This window comes from Wolffia australiana, chromosome 4 (genome assembly GCF_029677425.1).
Source record: "Wolffia australiana isolate 7733 chromosome 4, ASM2967742v1".
In the NCBI taxonomy this organism is placed as follows: Eukaryota; Viridiplantae; Streptophyta; class Magnoliopsida; order Alismatales; family Araceae; genus Wolffia; species Wolffia australiana.
In genome coordinates this window covers 620,001-637,726 of record NC_135838.1, presented here as the reverse complement: position 1 = coordinate 637,726, position 17,726 = coordinate 620,001, and the positions used below count along the sequence as shown (strand labels likewise).

General features: G+C 33.9%; 1 protein-coding gene across 1 annotated transcript in view; it reads right to left on the bottom strand.

Annotated features, from left to right (window-relative positions):
- Positions 1-12,962: 12,962 nt before the first annotated feature.
- The window catches only part of NOL (NYC1-like protein), a 4,915-nt gene continuing 151 nt past the window's right edge, over positions 12,963-17,726 (bottom strand). Inside the window, exons 1-13 of the mRNA XM_078574712.1 lie at positions 17,533-17,726; positions 16,818-16,886; positions 16,650-16,711; positions 16,410-16,496; positions 16,265-16,332; positions 16,143-16,191; positions 15,965-16,050; positions 14,299-14,356; positions 14,012-14,062; positions 13,849-13,899; positions 13,718-13,759; positions 13,236-13,346; positions 12,963-13,147 (exon numbers count right to left, since the gene is read on the bottom strand). The exon at positions 17,533-17,726 is cut by the window's right edge and continues 151 nt beyond it. Coding sequence (XP_078430838.1) covers positions 13,100-13,147; positions 13,236-13,346; positions 13,718-13,759; positions 13,849-13,899; positions 14,012-14,062; positions 14,299-14,356; positions 15,965-16,050; positions 16,143-16,191; positions 16,265-16,332; positions 16,410-16,496; positions 16,650-16,711; positions 16,818-16,886; positions 17,533-17,726 — 976 coding nt within the window. The 3' untranslated portion in view covers positions 12,963-13,099. The remainder of the gene's footprint in view (positions 13,148-13,235; positions 13,347-13,717; positions 13,760-13,848; positions 13,900-14,011; positions 14,063-14,298; positions 14,357-15,964; positions 16,051-16,142; positions 16,192-16,264; positions 16,333-16,409; positions 16,497-16,649; positions 16,712-16,817; positions 16,887-17,532) is intronic.

Below are 17,726 nucleotides of genomic sequence, written 5' to 3'. Positions count from 1 at the left end.
AAGAGAGGGTGACAGATAGAGGGAGAGAGGAGAGTGAAAGCATAAGAGAGGGTGACAGAGAGAGGGAGAGAGGAGAGTGAAAGTGCGAGAGAGGGTGATGGAGAGAGGGAGAGAGGAGAGTGAAAGTGCGAGAGAGGGTGACGGAGAGAGGGAGAGAGGAGAGTGAAAGTGGGAGAGAGGGTGACAGAGAGAGGGAGAGAGAACGTGAGGGTGAGAGAGAGAGGGAGAGAGGAGGAGAGGGAAGGGGGAGAAAGAGAGAGGGAAAGAAAATGAGAGGGAGAGAGTGAGAGTGGGAGTGAGAACGAGAGGGAGAGTGAGTGTGAGGCTGGAACGGAGGGAGAGAGAGAGATAGGGAGAGAGGGGGTGAGAATGAGCATGTGAGGGGGTGATAACGAGCATGAGAGAGGGCGAGAGAACTAGTGGGAGAGAAGGTGAGAGAACTAGCGGGAGAGAGGACGAGAGAGAGAGAATGAGAAAGAACGAGGGGAGAGAACGAGAGGAAAAGAAAATGAGTGGGGGAGAGGCTGAGAGGGAGGAGGTAGGGAGGGAAAACAAGGGGGATAGTGAGATCAGAACTAAGGGAGAGAGAGGGGGGGGAGAGAGAGAATGAGATAGAGAGAGGGGGGGGAGAGAGAGAATGAGATAGAGAGAGGGGGAGAGAGGGAGAGAACGAGAAAGAGAGAGGGGGAGAGAGAGAGAGAAAGAGAAAGAGAGAGGGGGAGAGAATGAGCAGGAAAGAGGGGGAAAGAGGGAGGGGGAGAGAATGAGCAGGAGAGAGGGTGAAAGAGAGAGGGGGAGAGAATGAGCAGGAGAGAGAGAGAACGAGCAGAAGAGAGGGACAGACGAGAGGAAAAGAGGAACAGAGTGAGCAAGGGCAAGAGAAAGAGGCGAGCGCGGGAGAGAGGGTGTGAGAGAGGGCCGGTCTTGGGTCTGGTTCGCACACGAGGAAGAGTGAGATTGGAACTAAGGGAGAGAGAGGGGGAGGGAGAGAGAGAAAGAACGAGAAAGAAAGAGGGGGGAGAGAGAACGAGATAGGGAAAGGGAGAGAGAGAGAACGTGAAAGAGATAGGGGGAGAGAGGGAGAGAGCGAGAACAAGACAGAGAGAGGGGGAGAGAGAGAGAACGAGAAAGGGAGAGGGAAGGAGAATGAGCAAGAGAGAGGGTGAGATAGAGAGGGAGAGAGAGAATGAGAGGGAAAGAGGGACATAGTGAGTGAGGGCAAGAGAAAGAGAGCGAGAGCGTGAGAGAGGGTGAGAGAGAGGGTCGGTCTTTGGTCTGGTTCTACGTGGAAATCGGACTTGGACCGGAAGGTTGGGTACCCTATAAAGGCTGACTAACAGTAAGGTTTGGTCCGGTCTGACCAAATTTCGGTCAAACCATATGCTTCTCTACATAAGATCATACGGGCATTGGTGAATATATTTTACTTTATGGGGTTTTTGAGAAAAACTTAAGTAAAATATAAATAGGGAAGGGGCACTCATTTCTAGCACCCAGGCCAGCCAGAATGGAGAGCACCCCTTTCTCTACTTTACTGTCTTATCTACTCAACCAAGGAGAATGTCATAATGGTGAGAAGATCTTTAAGATTTTCAAGGAGAGTTGAAGAAGAACAGGTGGAGATCCAAGCACAACGTGATCACGTGGATACTTCTCGAGGCTGGACAAGTGAACAACTTCAGAATGATCTTAGAGAAGAAAGTAAAGGGTAAAAAAAATTCCTCATAAGGTACATTTGATGTATTTTTTTATAGTTGGATTGATAATTGATTAACACATTTTGACATCATGGAATCTTGTTTTCCATGGATCAACCATGGCACAGAAACCAACACTCATCACATGCCTTTAGCTTGGTAATGATACAGGTTTGAAAATCTTAGTTGTTCATTATTCAGAAATTACTACCCTTGATAAAGTTTTTATCTTAAATTAAAGATGTTCTTCCAATTCCAGAAAAAAAATCAAGAAATGTTGTCAAATCACACGCTAATTATAGACAATGACTCATAAGCTAATTTCCTACTTCTCATTGTTTTGTAAAGGACAAAAGGACCAATAAAATCATCCTCGAATCGTCAACAAAAGACAAAATTTAATACCTGGATGCTCATTTATTCAGTCCTAAAATATATCTTGGAGAAAGGGCCTCACCAAAGATGGCAAAAAAGACTTGGACACCCAAAATTTAAAATGCTATAGAACCTTAATATAAACTTTGGTGTACTTGTTACTCATCCAGATAAATATATGTAAGCAAATCATGTCGAATTTCACAGTCTCATAACATTCCTTTTTCACCTCCTTAATATTTATTTAATAAATATTTAGAAGTATTTCACTCTGACTTACAAGGCCCATCACATATTTTATTGCATTCTGGGTACCCATACTATGCTGTTTTTGTTGATGATTTTCCTAATTACACTTTTATTTGTCCTATTAAAACGAAGCATGACATATTATAAAATTTAATTGAATTTTTTAAAAAATGGAGAATCGGTTTAATGCTAAGATTTAATATTTTAAGTCAGATTGAGGTGTAGGGTATCACTCTCTCGAATTCTATTTTAAAGCTCAAGGAATCTTTTATGGGGTCTCTTGTTGAAACAAACTAGAATAAAATGGGACAAGAAGTTCAGACATCATCAAGCCAGTATGTACAAGAAGTTCTAAAACGAAGCTGTTGCAACTGTTATATACTTTGTAAATAGAATGAACACACCTTTTTTTTAGGAATATATTACCATAAGAAGTAATATATGGAAATTTGATCTGAATACTCAATTTGAATTTATTTTTTTGATGTTACCCATGTTTGAGGCACCTGAATACTTATTTTGAAAACTTTTTTTTTCTTGTTATCCATACTTTGAGACATTTTGCACAAATGGACTCAAATTTAGATGCGCTGATAAAAATTGACAGGTATAAAACCAGATTGTTGTAGTTCATTTCTGTTGGTATTAATTAAAAAATTTATCACTTAGATGTTTTCAAAAACCCTTTTAAGCGGGAGATGGTTTGAACAAAACTATATGGGACAACCTCTGAGTTTCAAAAATTCAAACTATATTGGTTAAGCTTTCAGACAGTTGCCTATAGAATGGTTCAATAACGTAACTTCATGTCTTCAAGCTCTTGGTTTTACAAGATCAAAGAAGAACATGAATGTTATTTTATTCTAATTTTGATGATATTTTCATTATTTATCCAAATTATTTTGAGTTTCAAAATTCGGTACACAATTTGCATGATTAATTTTTTATTAAATATCTTGGCCATACCCAGTACTTCCTTGGCATGGAGAAGGATATGTTCTGTCTTGATCCAAATATATTTTTTCATAAGTTCACTGCTCATGCATGAGAAATAGTAACTCATCATCCACCTCATTATATCTATGGAAAAAATTACAATGCCCATATTTATTGATTATTATATCTATGGAAAAAATAATTTTTAAGTGAAACAATTATTTAAATATTATAGGGATAGATTTACCTTTTTAGTATATGTGGCTTCAGTACTAAAATGATTACGCATCTGAAAAGTGAAAAATATGAGTGATCATATTTGACTGGCACAGAACAACTTTTACAATCACTTATATCTTCTGATTATTTTCTTCAAGCTGGTCAGATGCCTGCCCGCTAGATTTATGCATGAAATTTTAGATCTCTAGATCTCCTCTTCACTCACAATAACATAACACTAAAAATCTGAGGTCTCCTCACCATCATTTCTCACTAGAAGCAACACTAAAGAAGGAAGACCATGGGTGATGACTCTCATGTGTGTTAAATGAGGGTGCCCTCTATTTATATTTTTTTTGTGAAATTTGCATAAAATTCCCTAAAGTTTGATTATGTCCCAACATCCAAAAACCATGTGCCTCTGACCCTCTAGGCCCTTGGAAAATGGTTAAACCATATCCCCAAGATGTCTTAATCCCTTTGGACCATGTTCCACAAGACATCTTAGGTGTCTAAGGATCACTTACACAACCATAAAAAAATCACACGAATTGGAAGTTGGGTATAATACCATCTAGGTGTTGCGCAGCGATGCAATGTACCAAAGGGTATGGAGAAAGCTGCCAAATTGGAAGCTGGAATAGGACCCATGTGTTAAGAGTAAGACATGGGGTATTTGACACGAGAAGATGTTGGAGTAAGACTTACAACCGTCATGAAGATAGTTTAAAATCAAGCACTCTAACCAACTAAGATGAATGAGCACTTGCCTCTCATGCCTCAATTTTATTTTCCTTTCTCGTTTTGACTAAATATGACTCTCACAGTAACCACACAATATTACTATCAAGGAACTCTCTGCCCTTCCTCATCAATACAATTTTCTGATTTTCTTTATCAACCCTTATATACTGAAACATTGAAGCACAAAAAACCACATATGAAATTCAAGAAAACATTTTTAGTCTCCTCTAAGCCCTATGGTGATCTTCATCTTACTCCCTGCATCTAGATTTGTAGACAACATCATCTAGGGCACTCGCTCCTCTCTTACACTTCTTATTTATTATTGTGAATCTTAAAAGTAAGAATATGAAATAAAGTGTGATCAAGCATTGTCATATTAGGTTCCGTATCATGATTTATTTATCTTTATGATTGTTTTACATTTCTTTGCTCTCTTTTATGAGTGTTTAAAATTAGGTTTATCACATCTATGCTTACAATAATCAAAGTCTGATGAAAAATACCTCACCAACGAAAATCATTAATAAACCAATGGTGAGTATTAAAATAATATACCAGGAAAATACCTAGTAGATTTATTTCATACCTAAAATTTTAATATTTGAAAAGGTATGGAATGGTTAGGCCTAAAACTTTCAAACAAAACCCCCTCCCCCATATAGGAACTTTATTTATTAGTCTATTATAACTTTCACAACAATATAAGTCCATTTAATTACTAAAATGTTCTGCCAAAGCTCGTATGCAATGTTCTAAATTCAGAAAATAACTTATTAATTATTTTTTGATCAAATTCTAGAAAGTGAGTATATTCTTTAAGAACCTTTTGGATTTTAAAAAAAAATTATCAGATTTTAATTTTAATTTATTTTTAATATTTACTATCATATTCAATAAATATATTTTGTGTGTGAATATGCCATAATTTTTATTTAGGCACTAATTTGTATAATACTGATGTGTATATGTTTTATATGAGGTATAGGATAAAGCTGAAATTCATATCTATTTAGGATTAAAATTTTCATATTGGGTGTTTACCAGATTGGTGCACATAAATATATTTTTATTGTTACATTATTTTAAGGTATGTGGTATGTTATGGAATTTCTTGACATTTATTTAATAAGAGGTTAATTAGGAAATTAAAGCTTATGTTTCAGGTACTTAAAAGATTTCCTGAGTACTTTAATTGTTTATTACATCAGAAATCTCCCTGAAATGGTTACTTATACTATAAAATCAAAGCATCTTACTTAGTATATTTATTAGCCAAATGATTATCCGATAACTAAAAATTACCATGATTGTGGTAATGAAAATTTTTTGGAGCCGTCATGAATTTCAAGTATACTATTGGAAAAGTGTCAACATTAATGTGATATTGTACTCTGTGGATGAATGCTTTCTTGTATTTTTATGATATTAAATTATGTCATTACAAAGTTTCCACTAAAATATCAAAATACTTCCCCATAGGACATGTGGCAGCAGGAACAAGGCGTGGACCAAGCTAAATTTCTATTCAGGTTGATAAAAATATCAATAAAACGAAATCCAAGATATACTATTCAGATAATTCAGTATATTATGTATTTTAGATCAAATCCATAGGGTAAGAAATTTATTTTTTTAGACAGAAAGAGAGACGATATAAGATAAGAGTACAAGGGAATTTATCATTTTACATACATGGATACATCCAAAGAAAGTTATTATTTTAGACAACGTTATATGATGTTAATAAATATTTCAACAATAAAAGAAACATTTTATCTTAGTTTTTATACTTTGTAGTGTGTAATTAGATTTATGGGATCTGATTCATAATCATATAGTAATTATAAAAATTATTGGATTACTCTCACTAACCCATTTGGTTTTATAGAAACCAAATTCTTTATTTCTAATAATATTATGAGGTTTAATCATGCGCATGATTTGGGTACATTGAGTTAAAGAAGTGCATAATGAGGAGTGTGCGTAAGGACTTAAGGGGCCTATTTTGAGCCTCGGATCATGGGGTCATTGTGCCTAGGAAGAGGAGCAAGCCATTGGGCCATGCATAAATCCAGCATATCAGACATCACATGCCCAAGCCTGCACCAGAAATACCTTCCTACGCTTTCTGATTCCTATCCCTTCATCATGGACCAAAAAAATTGATCCTATCCAAAAAAGTGGGCGTATAATTTTCTATCCAAGATAACTCCACTAGTTTACTTATTTTACATCTACTTATCTTCTTCTATAATAAGGATGTGTAAGAGATAAATGAGTGACAATGTAAACTGGAAACAATACTAGCGAAAGAGGACAAGTATGAATGTATAAATAACGTGTATCAAGGGTACAGGATGTGAATAATAATATATAAGTTAGGAAGATATAATACAAATTTTCTATAAATGTATCAGTATAAAATAAAATGGAAGGATAAGGTAGTATATGTTAAAGAACTATAATCACTGAATATATTTGTTATGGATATAGGTTGGATACATAAGTCGATATTATATACTTTATGGTAATTACGAAGTATGTATGAAGACATTTATTCAAACATGTAAGTTGTAGCCTTATTGTCCACCAATATCAGGATATTTATCTTTCAAGATGATCTCCTTCGCCTATCGATCAAGAAACTTGATCGAGATGCATCACACAACTTAGTATTTGACAAAACTAATATCATGGCATTATTTATTTTACTTCTGCTCAAGTTTAAGGATACATTACAGTAGTTTCTCAAAGCTTAGAATTTAGATGACTTTGAGTCTCTGATTAACCCCTATACCTGCATCTGCTCCAATGATTTGGGATGACCACCTATCATTAGCAGGATAGCAATGAAGCACATAAATAAGCAAGATTACAGTTGATTATTCATTTCCTAGAGATGTGTGGTCCATTTCTTGCATCAGAAGGTGTATTTACTCCTACTTTCTACAACCCCCATGTGCTGGAAACACAAAAATTAGTTCATAAATGTTTTTTTCATTTTTATTGTGACAACATAAGGTCAATGTTTTTCGTTGCCTTTTCTCTTTATGATGTGTCCATGAAAGAACTATTTTTGTCTCGTAGCCTTATTATAGCCTTCATTCAATATCATAAAAAATTCATATAAAAAGAATACCAGAAAAAAAGATTACCTCCTCTAATCATAATACAATGTTGCTTTTTCCAACCCTAGGCTTCAGATTCAAACTTTGTCTCTTATCATAGACAAGAAAAACTATATCAATTTTTTCTCAATTCTGGCGAGACATTGAATTCTTAATTATACCAAAATCAAATTTGGTAGGCTAATAATCAAAAGTTTGTTGACTTCTTATCTTGATCACCCCATCAACGTAAAAATAAAAATTATTTATATTTCCAAAACTTCAATGTTCCTCTAGAAATTAATTACTTTTTCTCTTAAAAATTATAGAAATATATAAAATCTATAAAATTTTATCTTTACCATATTAAGATAAGTAACATAATGACATATACATTTTCACCTAGTTGAAAAGTAAATGACCAGTGATTGTTTTTCCATTTTTTTCTGATGCGAATTAGACAACTATTTTGAAACAATAAAAATGGACAGTTGGATTAGTGGGAATTAATCCCTTTGAAATATTACTCTCTCAAATAAAGTGATTTTATCACTACATAATATCAAAGTCATGACTTACATTGTGATAGAGAAAGAAACAGAGAATTTTATGTTAGAGGGGTTTCATCTTGAATTAATTATTCATTAGTCAAAGATTAAGCTTTCTTTTTATTGGTTAAAATTAAAAAATAAAATAATCCACATTTTGTGCTTAATTGGTTGTAAATTTTAATCTTCAATATGGTTAATATTTTTAATTTGATTTTTTCATAAACACTTTATAAAACACTGAAATCAAAATAGAAATCAAGATTAGACATTATTAGGATTTACTTTCAAAAAATGAGATAAATTTAAATATGTAACTGGTTGGAATATGGTTTATTAATCTTCAGTTCCTCCAAAAGGATATACCACCTAACCCTATATGCAGGGAATGTTGATAAACAACTTACTTTTGATATAAAGTTTTATTGATTTAGTATAGTATTGCGGAACGATTTTAGAATGTTAGATTTTAATTAGATTCTATGGACTCTAAAATATAACTTCACTGAATGTAATTTTTTTCTTATGTACCCAATCAATATATTTAAATTTATCAAGTAGTTCGTTGAAACTTAGGACATAAAGGAGAAGATCTTGAACCATTCATTTAGGCATATCTCTTAAAGATGCTATTTACTGGTAGGAAAAGAGAAGACGAAAATGAAACCAATCTATGGACAGCAGGGAAATGAGAAACATTTATCGCATGTCAAGGTAACTGAAACAATACATTTTAATTTTTTTTTGATTATTTATTAACTAAATTTTAACTCAATATCTTCATTCCATACATTACTGATAAAAAATAATTAGATTAAGGATGTTTGGAAAAAGGGATCACCCTATATAAAACATGGATACATCTAACTCAGATAAAACATAGAAATGATTATGGGGTATAGATCCATCCATAACATAGAAATATTTTAAATTAACTTAATTCCCGTTGTCATTTTATCTCTTAGCCACTCAATTTTCTCTTCAAAATGCTCTTATTATTAAAATACTTTAAATATTTTCTAACACATATTACTATGTTTCTTACAGTACATAACTATTGGCACTTTCTATGAACTTCTTTATCTGAGTAATCATTCCCATAATTTCAAATGTATACATATATATATATATATATATATATATATGTATATATATATATATATATATTATATTATGATCTAAATTTTAGATTGTATTTTCCTCTGACTTCTTGTCTCTTTCTCATTGTCAGTATTTACATAAAGGTAAAATTTACACAAATGTTGATATTACTTATTTAACTAATAATAATGGTTGATTTTATACAAGTATCATTATCTTTTCCACTAATTCTTTTCTTAAAAATATAAAACGTTTCAGGTGTACAGGACAGGGTAAAACATTAATTCATTTGTTAATCTTGGTAGAAGATTTCTAGAAAATAGTAATACCATCTTATAAATTCTATTTAATATTTTAATTGAATTTAATCATGTGAATTTTGTGCATTTTTTACTCCTGTACATGAGTGATTTTCTGGTCACTCTTATATTTATATAACACGTTATATTAAATCATTCTCGCAATAAATTACTGTACTCCATGAAAAAATTTTAGCCACTTGAATAAATTGTGAGGGAATCATAGAAGATAGTATACACTAAGACGTGAAGCAAAGGTTTATGGGATGTGAAATTTTTCTTTCAGTTCTTATCTAAGTTGAGTTTTGGTGGTTAAATCAAATAAAAAGTTTATGTAATTTTTTAATATATTTTTTTATGCATTAGGAGCTTTTTATATAGCCCGATATGATTTTGGGAAATTTCTATTAATAAAAAGTGGGTGGTGAGGGAAATTTATAAAATGATAGTCAACCAAAATAAAATATCCAAATTAGAAAGACTGATAGAGCATATAGAAGCACACTTGGGTAAATAAATTGTTCTCACTTGAATAAATAGAGGTGCACTCAAAAAATATTCTCTAACCTCATCAACCCATAACATACTTGTAAAATAGAATGACACTAATATTTTCATCACATGTTTAAATTTTCATATACTTGGGATCTAGACCATCAACCGCATTGACAAAACTTTAAGATCACAATTGAATGATATTGAATATGACTTTTAGCAAAATATTAAAGATAATACAATATGCTTAGAAGAAATTTTATTCTGGTTTTATTATCCTACCCATAGCTGCGTGAAATTATATGTGTAACTGTCTGCATGGGGTGAACATTCTGGCGTGTGTGACATCAACGATAACTTGAATATCATATAAGGTATGATGTTTGGCTCTAGTACATAGATGCATGACAACATTACATATTGATAAGATTGAATTGATATAGATTATATGTGAATTGATCTGAAGTATTATAATTTCAACTAAATCAGTGATTCAACATAATTTTGAGAATAACTTTTAAGCTCAGATGTTTTAAATTCAGTTTATGTGAAATGTAATCAAAATATTGGAATTTTTGTTTGGAAAAAAATATTTATATTAATCTTGAAATGGTAGAAATTAAGATATCAAAAACTAAAATTAAGACAAACGATTTAAACCCCAATATGAGACATATATTGAAATTAAAATAAAGGTAAACAATATTTTTTTTCTCAAAATCTTATTTATCTTTATTTTAAACTGTGAAATTAAAATAACTAGTTAGATTGAATCTTTTAATATAAATTAGTCATGATTTTATTCCGAAATACTTTTAGAAAGATAGGAGAAAGGTAGGGAGATATATTTGAATTTTATTGAGAAATTAAGATTGACACTCCATTGAAGAAACTTGGTCTATAATTAAGAGATTGAATGGGACTAATTATAATTGAATATGAATTGATATGCAAAACATATTTCTAATGCTTTATGATATCTTAATTATAAAAACTAATCAAATGAGGCGTGGTGAGATGGTTCGAATGAAAATGTTAGGTGATAGTGTCTTTACAGAAATACTTGGTTGTTGAATGACGAAGATAAGTCATTGTTGTATTATAATTTTCAACCATCAGTATGAATTCAATCTCAATCTTTGCGTAAAAAAATATTTTTATACTTTTTTGAGTTGATAGTTTAATACAGGGAGATTTTAAGGAATATTTTTATGGTGAATATTTTTTAATTTATTATGGATGGAATTGAATCAACCGATCAAGTTCAATCGACCAACTAAAGGTCCTTCAATCACTTGTAACATCAAAGTGTCAAAATGAAATAAATGCATAAAATTTGAAATAAATCAATAGCTTTGTTTTAGCAACAAAGCCATTTGATCTTTCACAGATCTACACTCCACAAAAATTTCTCCTTTAAGCAGATCCCTAAATTCAAACAGTGATATTTTACTTAGTCCAAACATTTCAGAGCTTTCTAACTGATCTAAAAACCCATTCTGTCTCTGCATAGATTCTCTCTAAGGTTAAATACACAGATTCTACACATCATATTATAGTAAAATGCCTTAAATCCCTCATTTTATTGATTGCATTGATCCTTTTTTTTGTCTTGGCCCTTTTAACACAACCCTCCCTAACTTAAGAAGTTATAGGTTCCAGATCAACTTTACGATTCATTTCTTCATAAAATAAATTTTGAAATATTATGTGTAAATTTCTAGGACTCACGAAGAATCATAATCTATTAAGGAAAATCCTAGAAAAATTATTTGAATCCATTAAATGCATGATATTTTATCATTAATCATTTTAGAGTCATTTAAAAATATAAATAAGCTTTTATTCATGAATAGTATTAATATGTATAAAAACAATGGCAACGTACATAATGCCTAACATGATGAACATTTCAATGCAAAAGCATTCATAAGAGATAACCTCTCCCACGATAAGCCATTTTGGCTTAGTTTATTTTGTTTTTTTATTAACCTTATGCACAAAGCTAATGATTCTCTGGTGTTCATGATAAATAGTGACATTGAGGCTCTTGAGAAAGATATTACCCTAGAAAGGATTGGAGATTAGCCTGAACATTTGTGTGTTTGATTTATATTTATTCCTTTGGTTAAGATTTAGATATTACGTCTCTAAGAATTTCTCTTCATATTTTCATATATCTAGTCGCCCCCTCCAAGCATACAAAAAGAACCAATATTTCTACAAAAATAAAACATTGAGTAATCAAGCACTACGAAACCATAGGAAAATTTAAATATTTTTTTCATTTTTTTGCTAGGATCAAATGAGCCTACATGTAATAATTATAAAGTTTTTGACGTTGATATTTCAATTTGGACCTTAATGATGCTTCGACTTACTTTCTGTGAAGAAGATCATTTTCCTACGGTGATAAGTAGTCATCAAAAATAGTTCTCAACTTGCTTAGATTTTATTTATATTCAATATTATATTGCCTAATCATCAATGTCATAAATCACCTCGATCATTATTCTAGGCGCTTTTAATCAAAATCCAGTGTTACTTATCACTTTCGATGGAGAATTCAGGGTTATCCAAGAGTTAGCTTTTTCACTGGCAAAATGTCTCTTTCTAATCTCTTTCTATGAAGATAAGACCCAGATGGAATCAAGAATGTAATCAGATAACATAATTTAGACTATTGGAACAATCTATATTTGAATTATTTTTCCCTGATGTTTAATTGCAAAAATAAGCAACTTTACAACATGGAGCAACGAAGGCCTGCAAAGATTTCCTTGGGCCAGACGAAGATTGTTCATCAAGTGCAAAGGCAGAAGGGATCTTGAAGACAAGACCCACCCATCAAGCAGGGGCGAAAGTTAGCCTTAAGATTGTCCTGAGTTTGAATTCAGTAGATTTTACCAAACCATGACTAAAAATTCATCATCCATCATGAATAGCATGTTACATTAGAGAGATTTGAAAGGCTTCCGAAGCATTTTTAATAAGATTGGGATCCTGTTGACCATACTTCACTTGTTTCATCAATTTTTCTGATGACCAAACTGCTTAATTTAACAAGGTGGTTTTTTATTTTAATAAGATAGAGATCGCCTGGATTTTTTAGAAAGAAGGGATCAAAAATCTGTAAGCAATAGGATTGCCATGGTCAACCATGATCATATTTTCGGGAAGAATGAAACATTTTAGCTGACTTTTAACCTGCCATAAACTGGTAAAAAAATACACAAATACAATTCTACAGAGACCCATAAAATGGAAATGGGGTTTAAGAAATAATGGCCCCCAATGATTTGACAAGCCCTTCCAAAGAGGAATATTCAGTCTTCGATCACAAATCTGTTTCTCCGAGTGCCAAATGCAAGCCTCTGGACACCGAGAATTTAGAAAAAAACAAATTTAGACGGCATAATTAGGTTGGGTGGTAGAAATACTTGAAGATCGATATTTCTTAACTGAAAATATCTGAGAATAGGCTTTCAGCCCAGTGAGGAAGCGGATGTAGGTGGGCTTCATACTTCCACGTTCTGGAACTGTTCTGATGCTACTCACAAGGTATTCAGCAACCTGAAAAATCAGAGACAGTAGAGTACAACAGTTTTCCTAAGAAAATAGAAAGAAACTACAAGCAATAAAAGTTAGAAAAATAACCTACGAAAAGAAAATCTTGCCTCAGTGAATAACACACGAGATGAAATGTCAGGCAATATTAACTTGGAACACATTTTCAAAGTAGGTAACACTGTCTCCAACGATATACGATTGTGATGCAGAAAATACTCCACTACCCTTTTTTCAGTCCTATAGTTTTCTTTCTTGACTGTATATTGATGTTTCATTTTTTTCTAATGATTATTCGTTATAATAATATTGAAAATGTAACTATTTATTCGAAGTAATTCGTGTTTCAGAATATACAGTGATGATCTTAGTCTTACCACTTCAGGAGGTTCTGCCAGAATATTGATAAAGAACTTGGCCTGGAAATAGATTGGGAGGTCAGAGAGAGCGCAACTAGTTTTTTTTCTGATGTAAAATATAGGATAAGAAAACTATAGTCAAGATGTACTTGTTTTGTGTTGGCACCACACATCAGAAGATCGGTAGTGACCATGCCCGGCTGAAATGGGCACAAGCAGTAGACAAAGAACATTCAGGAAACTATTTCATCCAATTCAGCCGAAGAGTCAAGCCGAACCAGTTCATGATAATCATGGGCTGATTTGACTCACCGATAAGTTATGCACCATGACGTTTTTCACTTCATTCATTTGTAGTTCAGCCTGGAAAGAAATAAAATGCTTCAACATCTTTATAAAAAGATTTGTAACTTTCCACAATATAGTTCCCACTAAAAATGTGAAATGACCTAATTTTCTTAGCTCAGAAAAAAAGGCTTTCAACCAGCACGCAAGAATCTACTCAAACATTGTTGGATTCAGTATCATGATAAACGATGGAGTTCTATTATATTTTAAGAGTTTACTTCTCACTTCCTCGCATATGAGTAAGTAAGTACCTGTAATGATTTTGTCAAATGAACCACACTGCGCTTAGTCGCGCCATAAGCTGCAAACCTAGTACAAGAAAAAATCATAACCAAAAATCATGAGAAAAATACCACCAGACCACCTAATTCAGTCCAGTTTCTGAATAGTAAATCAAAGGTGAAAGTCTAATTGGTCCAGGCAGAGACAGAACAGCATAAAACCATCAACAATTCTGATAGGGTTCCCAAACCCCTGTCATGGGTATACCTAGTATTGGAGAAATCATGACAAAAAAACATGAGAAAATACCAATAGAGTAGGGTCCAGTTTCTTTATAATAGTCCAAAGGTGAAAATTTTGGTCCAGGCAGAGACAGAACTGCATAAATACGTCTTTATTTCTTAGAGAAGTTTCCTTTTTCCTTGAAGAAATAGAGAAATTTCCTTTTGAATACATGCCACTCTCCCCTTAGAGGTTATTGACGACATTGTGATACGATACCCATAAAAGTATATGAAAGGAGGAAGAGGAATGGGCGGTCGGGAAGTGGGCCAGCTGGAGCTGAGCTGGCCAAATAACCACCTTCTTGAGAGTTGGTTAGTTAGGAAATAAATGAGTATAAATAAGGAGGCAAGGGAACAAGAAGGGGCACGGAGTATTTCGACTTTTCTTGAGCAAGGGGTCGAGAGTATCGGAGCTGCATTCGGCGAGAGGTCTCTCTGGCGTGCTTGAAGGAGGAAGATCGAAGGCGCCGTGGGTATTCTACACGACGGGAGCAAGGAGCGGGAAACAATTTGTGAGTCCATTCTTACTAGAATTTTACCATTCGATACAGTATCGTATCACATTGCTGAATCAGCTCAGAGAGACTTTCACAGGCGGTTCAAGCAAAAATCTGGGCCCTTAATGACTGCAACTTCTATATTTTCCTTCTACTATTCTCTCTCTTTCCTTCCTGCATAGAGCCCTAACCCATCAACCACGGGGAAAAAAGAGAATAAAGTGACAAGGTCAAAGTATGCACAATATTTTCTCTAATCTTATACCACGGCTATAATTATGGATAGTTTTTGTTCCATAAGCAATCACTCTACAATGTGAATGATACGATCTCCATATCCTGAGGGTATTGCAGTCTTTCATCCTAATAGTAGTTTCCATACATTTAGCCCTCAACTTAGGGAGAGATCAAGAAATTGAATTGCCTAGGAGATAATCCCGGAGTTTGCTTCCCCTCTTTCCTTCCTTGATAGAGCCCAAACAGAGACCGATCATGAGTGAACAAGAGAATAAGATGAGAAGGCATGACTCTGAGCGACAGAAACTCGACAGGGTGATTGATACAATCACCAATCCCGGTCAGTGGTATTTCAATATTTGATCCTTTGGAACAATTTTCCTCTAAATATGTGTACCCCACCCCCAGGAGGCAGTCAAGAAGTTGTTGAATTGTATGAGAGATCCTCCCAGAGAGGGTCCAGGAGCCAGGTCTGTGACCATTGTTCCTTCTATCCGTCTCTCTATTTTTGTTCTCAATAGAGAACCAAACCAAGGGCTCTATCAAATTCTAAAAGGCATTTGATCAATAACAAAATCGCCCACAATAGAAAATAAGAAAATTGCTAATAAAGACTCGATACTTTTAAGAAAATTGCCTACTATAGAGGTAAGACTGTCATCCTCTCTTGAGAATACCGTGGGGTAGGGCGCCCGTCTGAGCCAGCTCCATCCATGTTGAAGATATGGCCACCCCGGGACTGGTTTCGCATCATGTTGATGGCCTAAAATATCACAGGAGTAATAATTTCAGAAAGGAAATAATAATCTGCAATGGAATACCTTCAGTAATAATGAAAGAGAAAACTGCCGTTACCTCGCGACAACATATCATCAACCCAAGAGTGTTAGTTGTGACAACCTCCCTGCTCCACAGAAGAACATCCAAAGTTACTAAAAGTAGGAGAATTTCCTTTTTGTACGGTGGATAAAGCTCACATCAAATCTTCGTCAGAGGTCTCAGCCAATGGTTTAAAGCTGTACGCATTGGATCCCGCATTATTTATCTGCCAGGAGGCAAATCATCAAAATAAGTTTAGATCTGATGATTTTGACAACAATAAGTGTAAGTTTGAATCCATACCCAAATGTCAATATGATTGAGCTTTTCTCTACCAAAAGAAATTAATGCCTTGACATCTGCTGCTTTCCGCACATCACAGACAATTCCCTGGCTCAATAATACATGAAAATAACAGATAAAAGAAAATTCTTAAACAAAATTCAGATCGAATGCTGAATCGAATAACAGAAGATCTTTATATATATATATAGAGAGAGAGAGAGAGGAAGGAAAGGGGGAAGCAAGCTCCACAGTAGGTACCCACACGCGCTGTTCCCCAAATTCATTGCTCAGCTGTTGAACCACAGACTCTAAGCGGTCACCTGATTAAACAAACAAGTCAATTAATGTCAAGCTGGAAGAGAATTGCTTAATGTGTCTAGAAAAATATTAAAAGATGTAATAATTAGTCGTTGACAAACTTTTTACCAGATCTTGCGCATAAAATGACTCTGTCCCCGGCTTCCAAAAATTCTTTGGCAAGCGCATATCCAATGCCTAGGCAAATATATATAATCAAAATAAGTGGAAAACACAAACGAACACATAAGAGTTTCAACGTACTAATATTAGAAGTCGGTGTTTTTTTTTGAAGAAGAAGAAAATTAGAAGATGGTGCTGAAGTGAAGAAAAATACTATCGAGAATTAATACTTTTGGCGGTTTCTATGTTCATTACCAACATCGCAAAAAGCAAACTGCCTTGTTCAAATACAAGATAATGAGAAATTTGCTCTAGCCTATCCAAACAGTTATGGAGAAAAATGAGAATTAAGTGTTTGTAGACATCCAGGAAGTATTGCATCCAGAGGAAAAATGATTTATTTCCGCTAATACCAAGCTTAAGCATAATAACTTTATAGAATATGAGATGCCACAAATTCCTCAAAACACAGCAGCGAGATTGAAATCTAAGTTTTTGTGGGAACCCAGAAAGCATCGCATTCAAACGAAGATGAATCATCTCCAATAATTCAAACTTTAAACCGGAATATTCTGATAAAAGAAGAAACACCTCGAATTTCACAAAAAATGTTCTAGTCAGATGTAAATTTACAAAGATCAGGAAGATGGAAAGAACCCATAATTCGCGACAAACAAAGAAAAAAGAAGGAAGAACAGGAAGATGGTGAAAAAAAGAAAACCTTTGCTGGACCCAGTGATGACAACGTTATAGGGGGGAGACATGGGTTTCCTCTTCTGGGTCTTTTCCAGTGTTTCACAGGTAACTCTGAGAGCGAATTTTCGAGCAGAGAGCCCAGCAAGGGGGCGCTGGTGGAGGGAAATGGCCGTCGACGGAGGAGGGACGAAGGATGAAGAATTACAGAAGAGGAGGGAA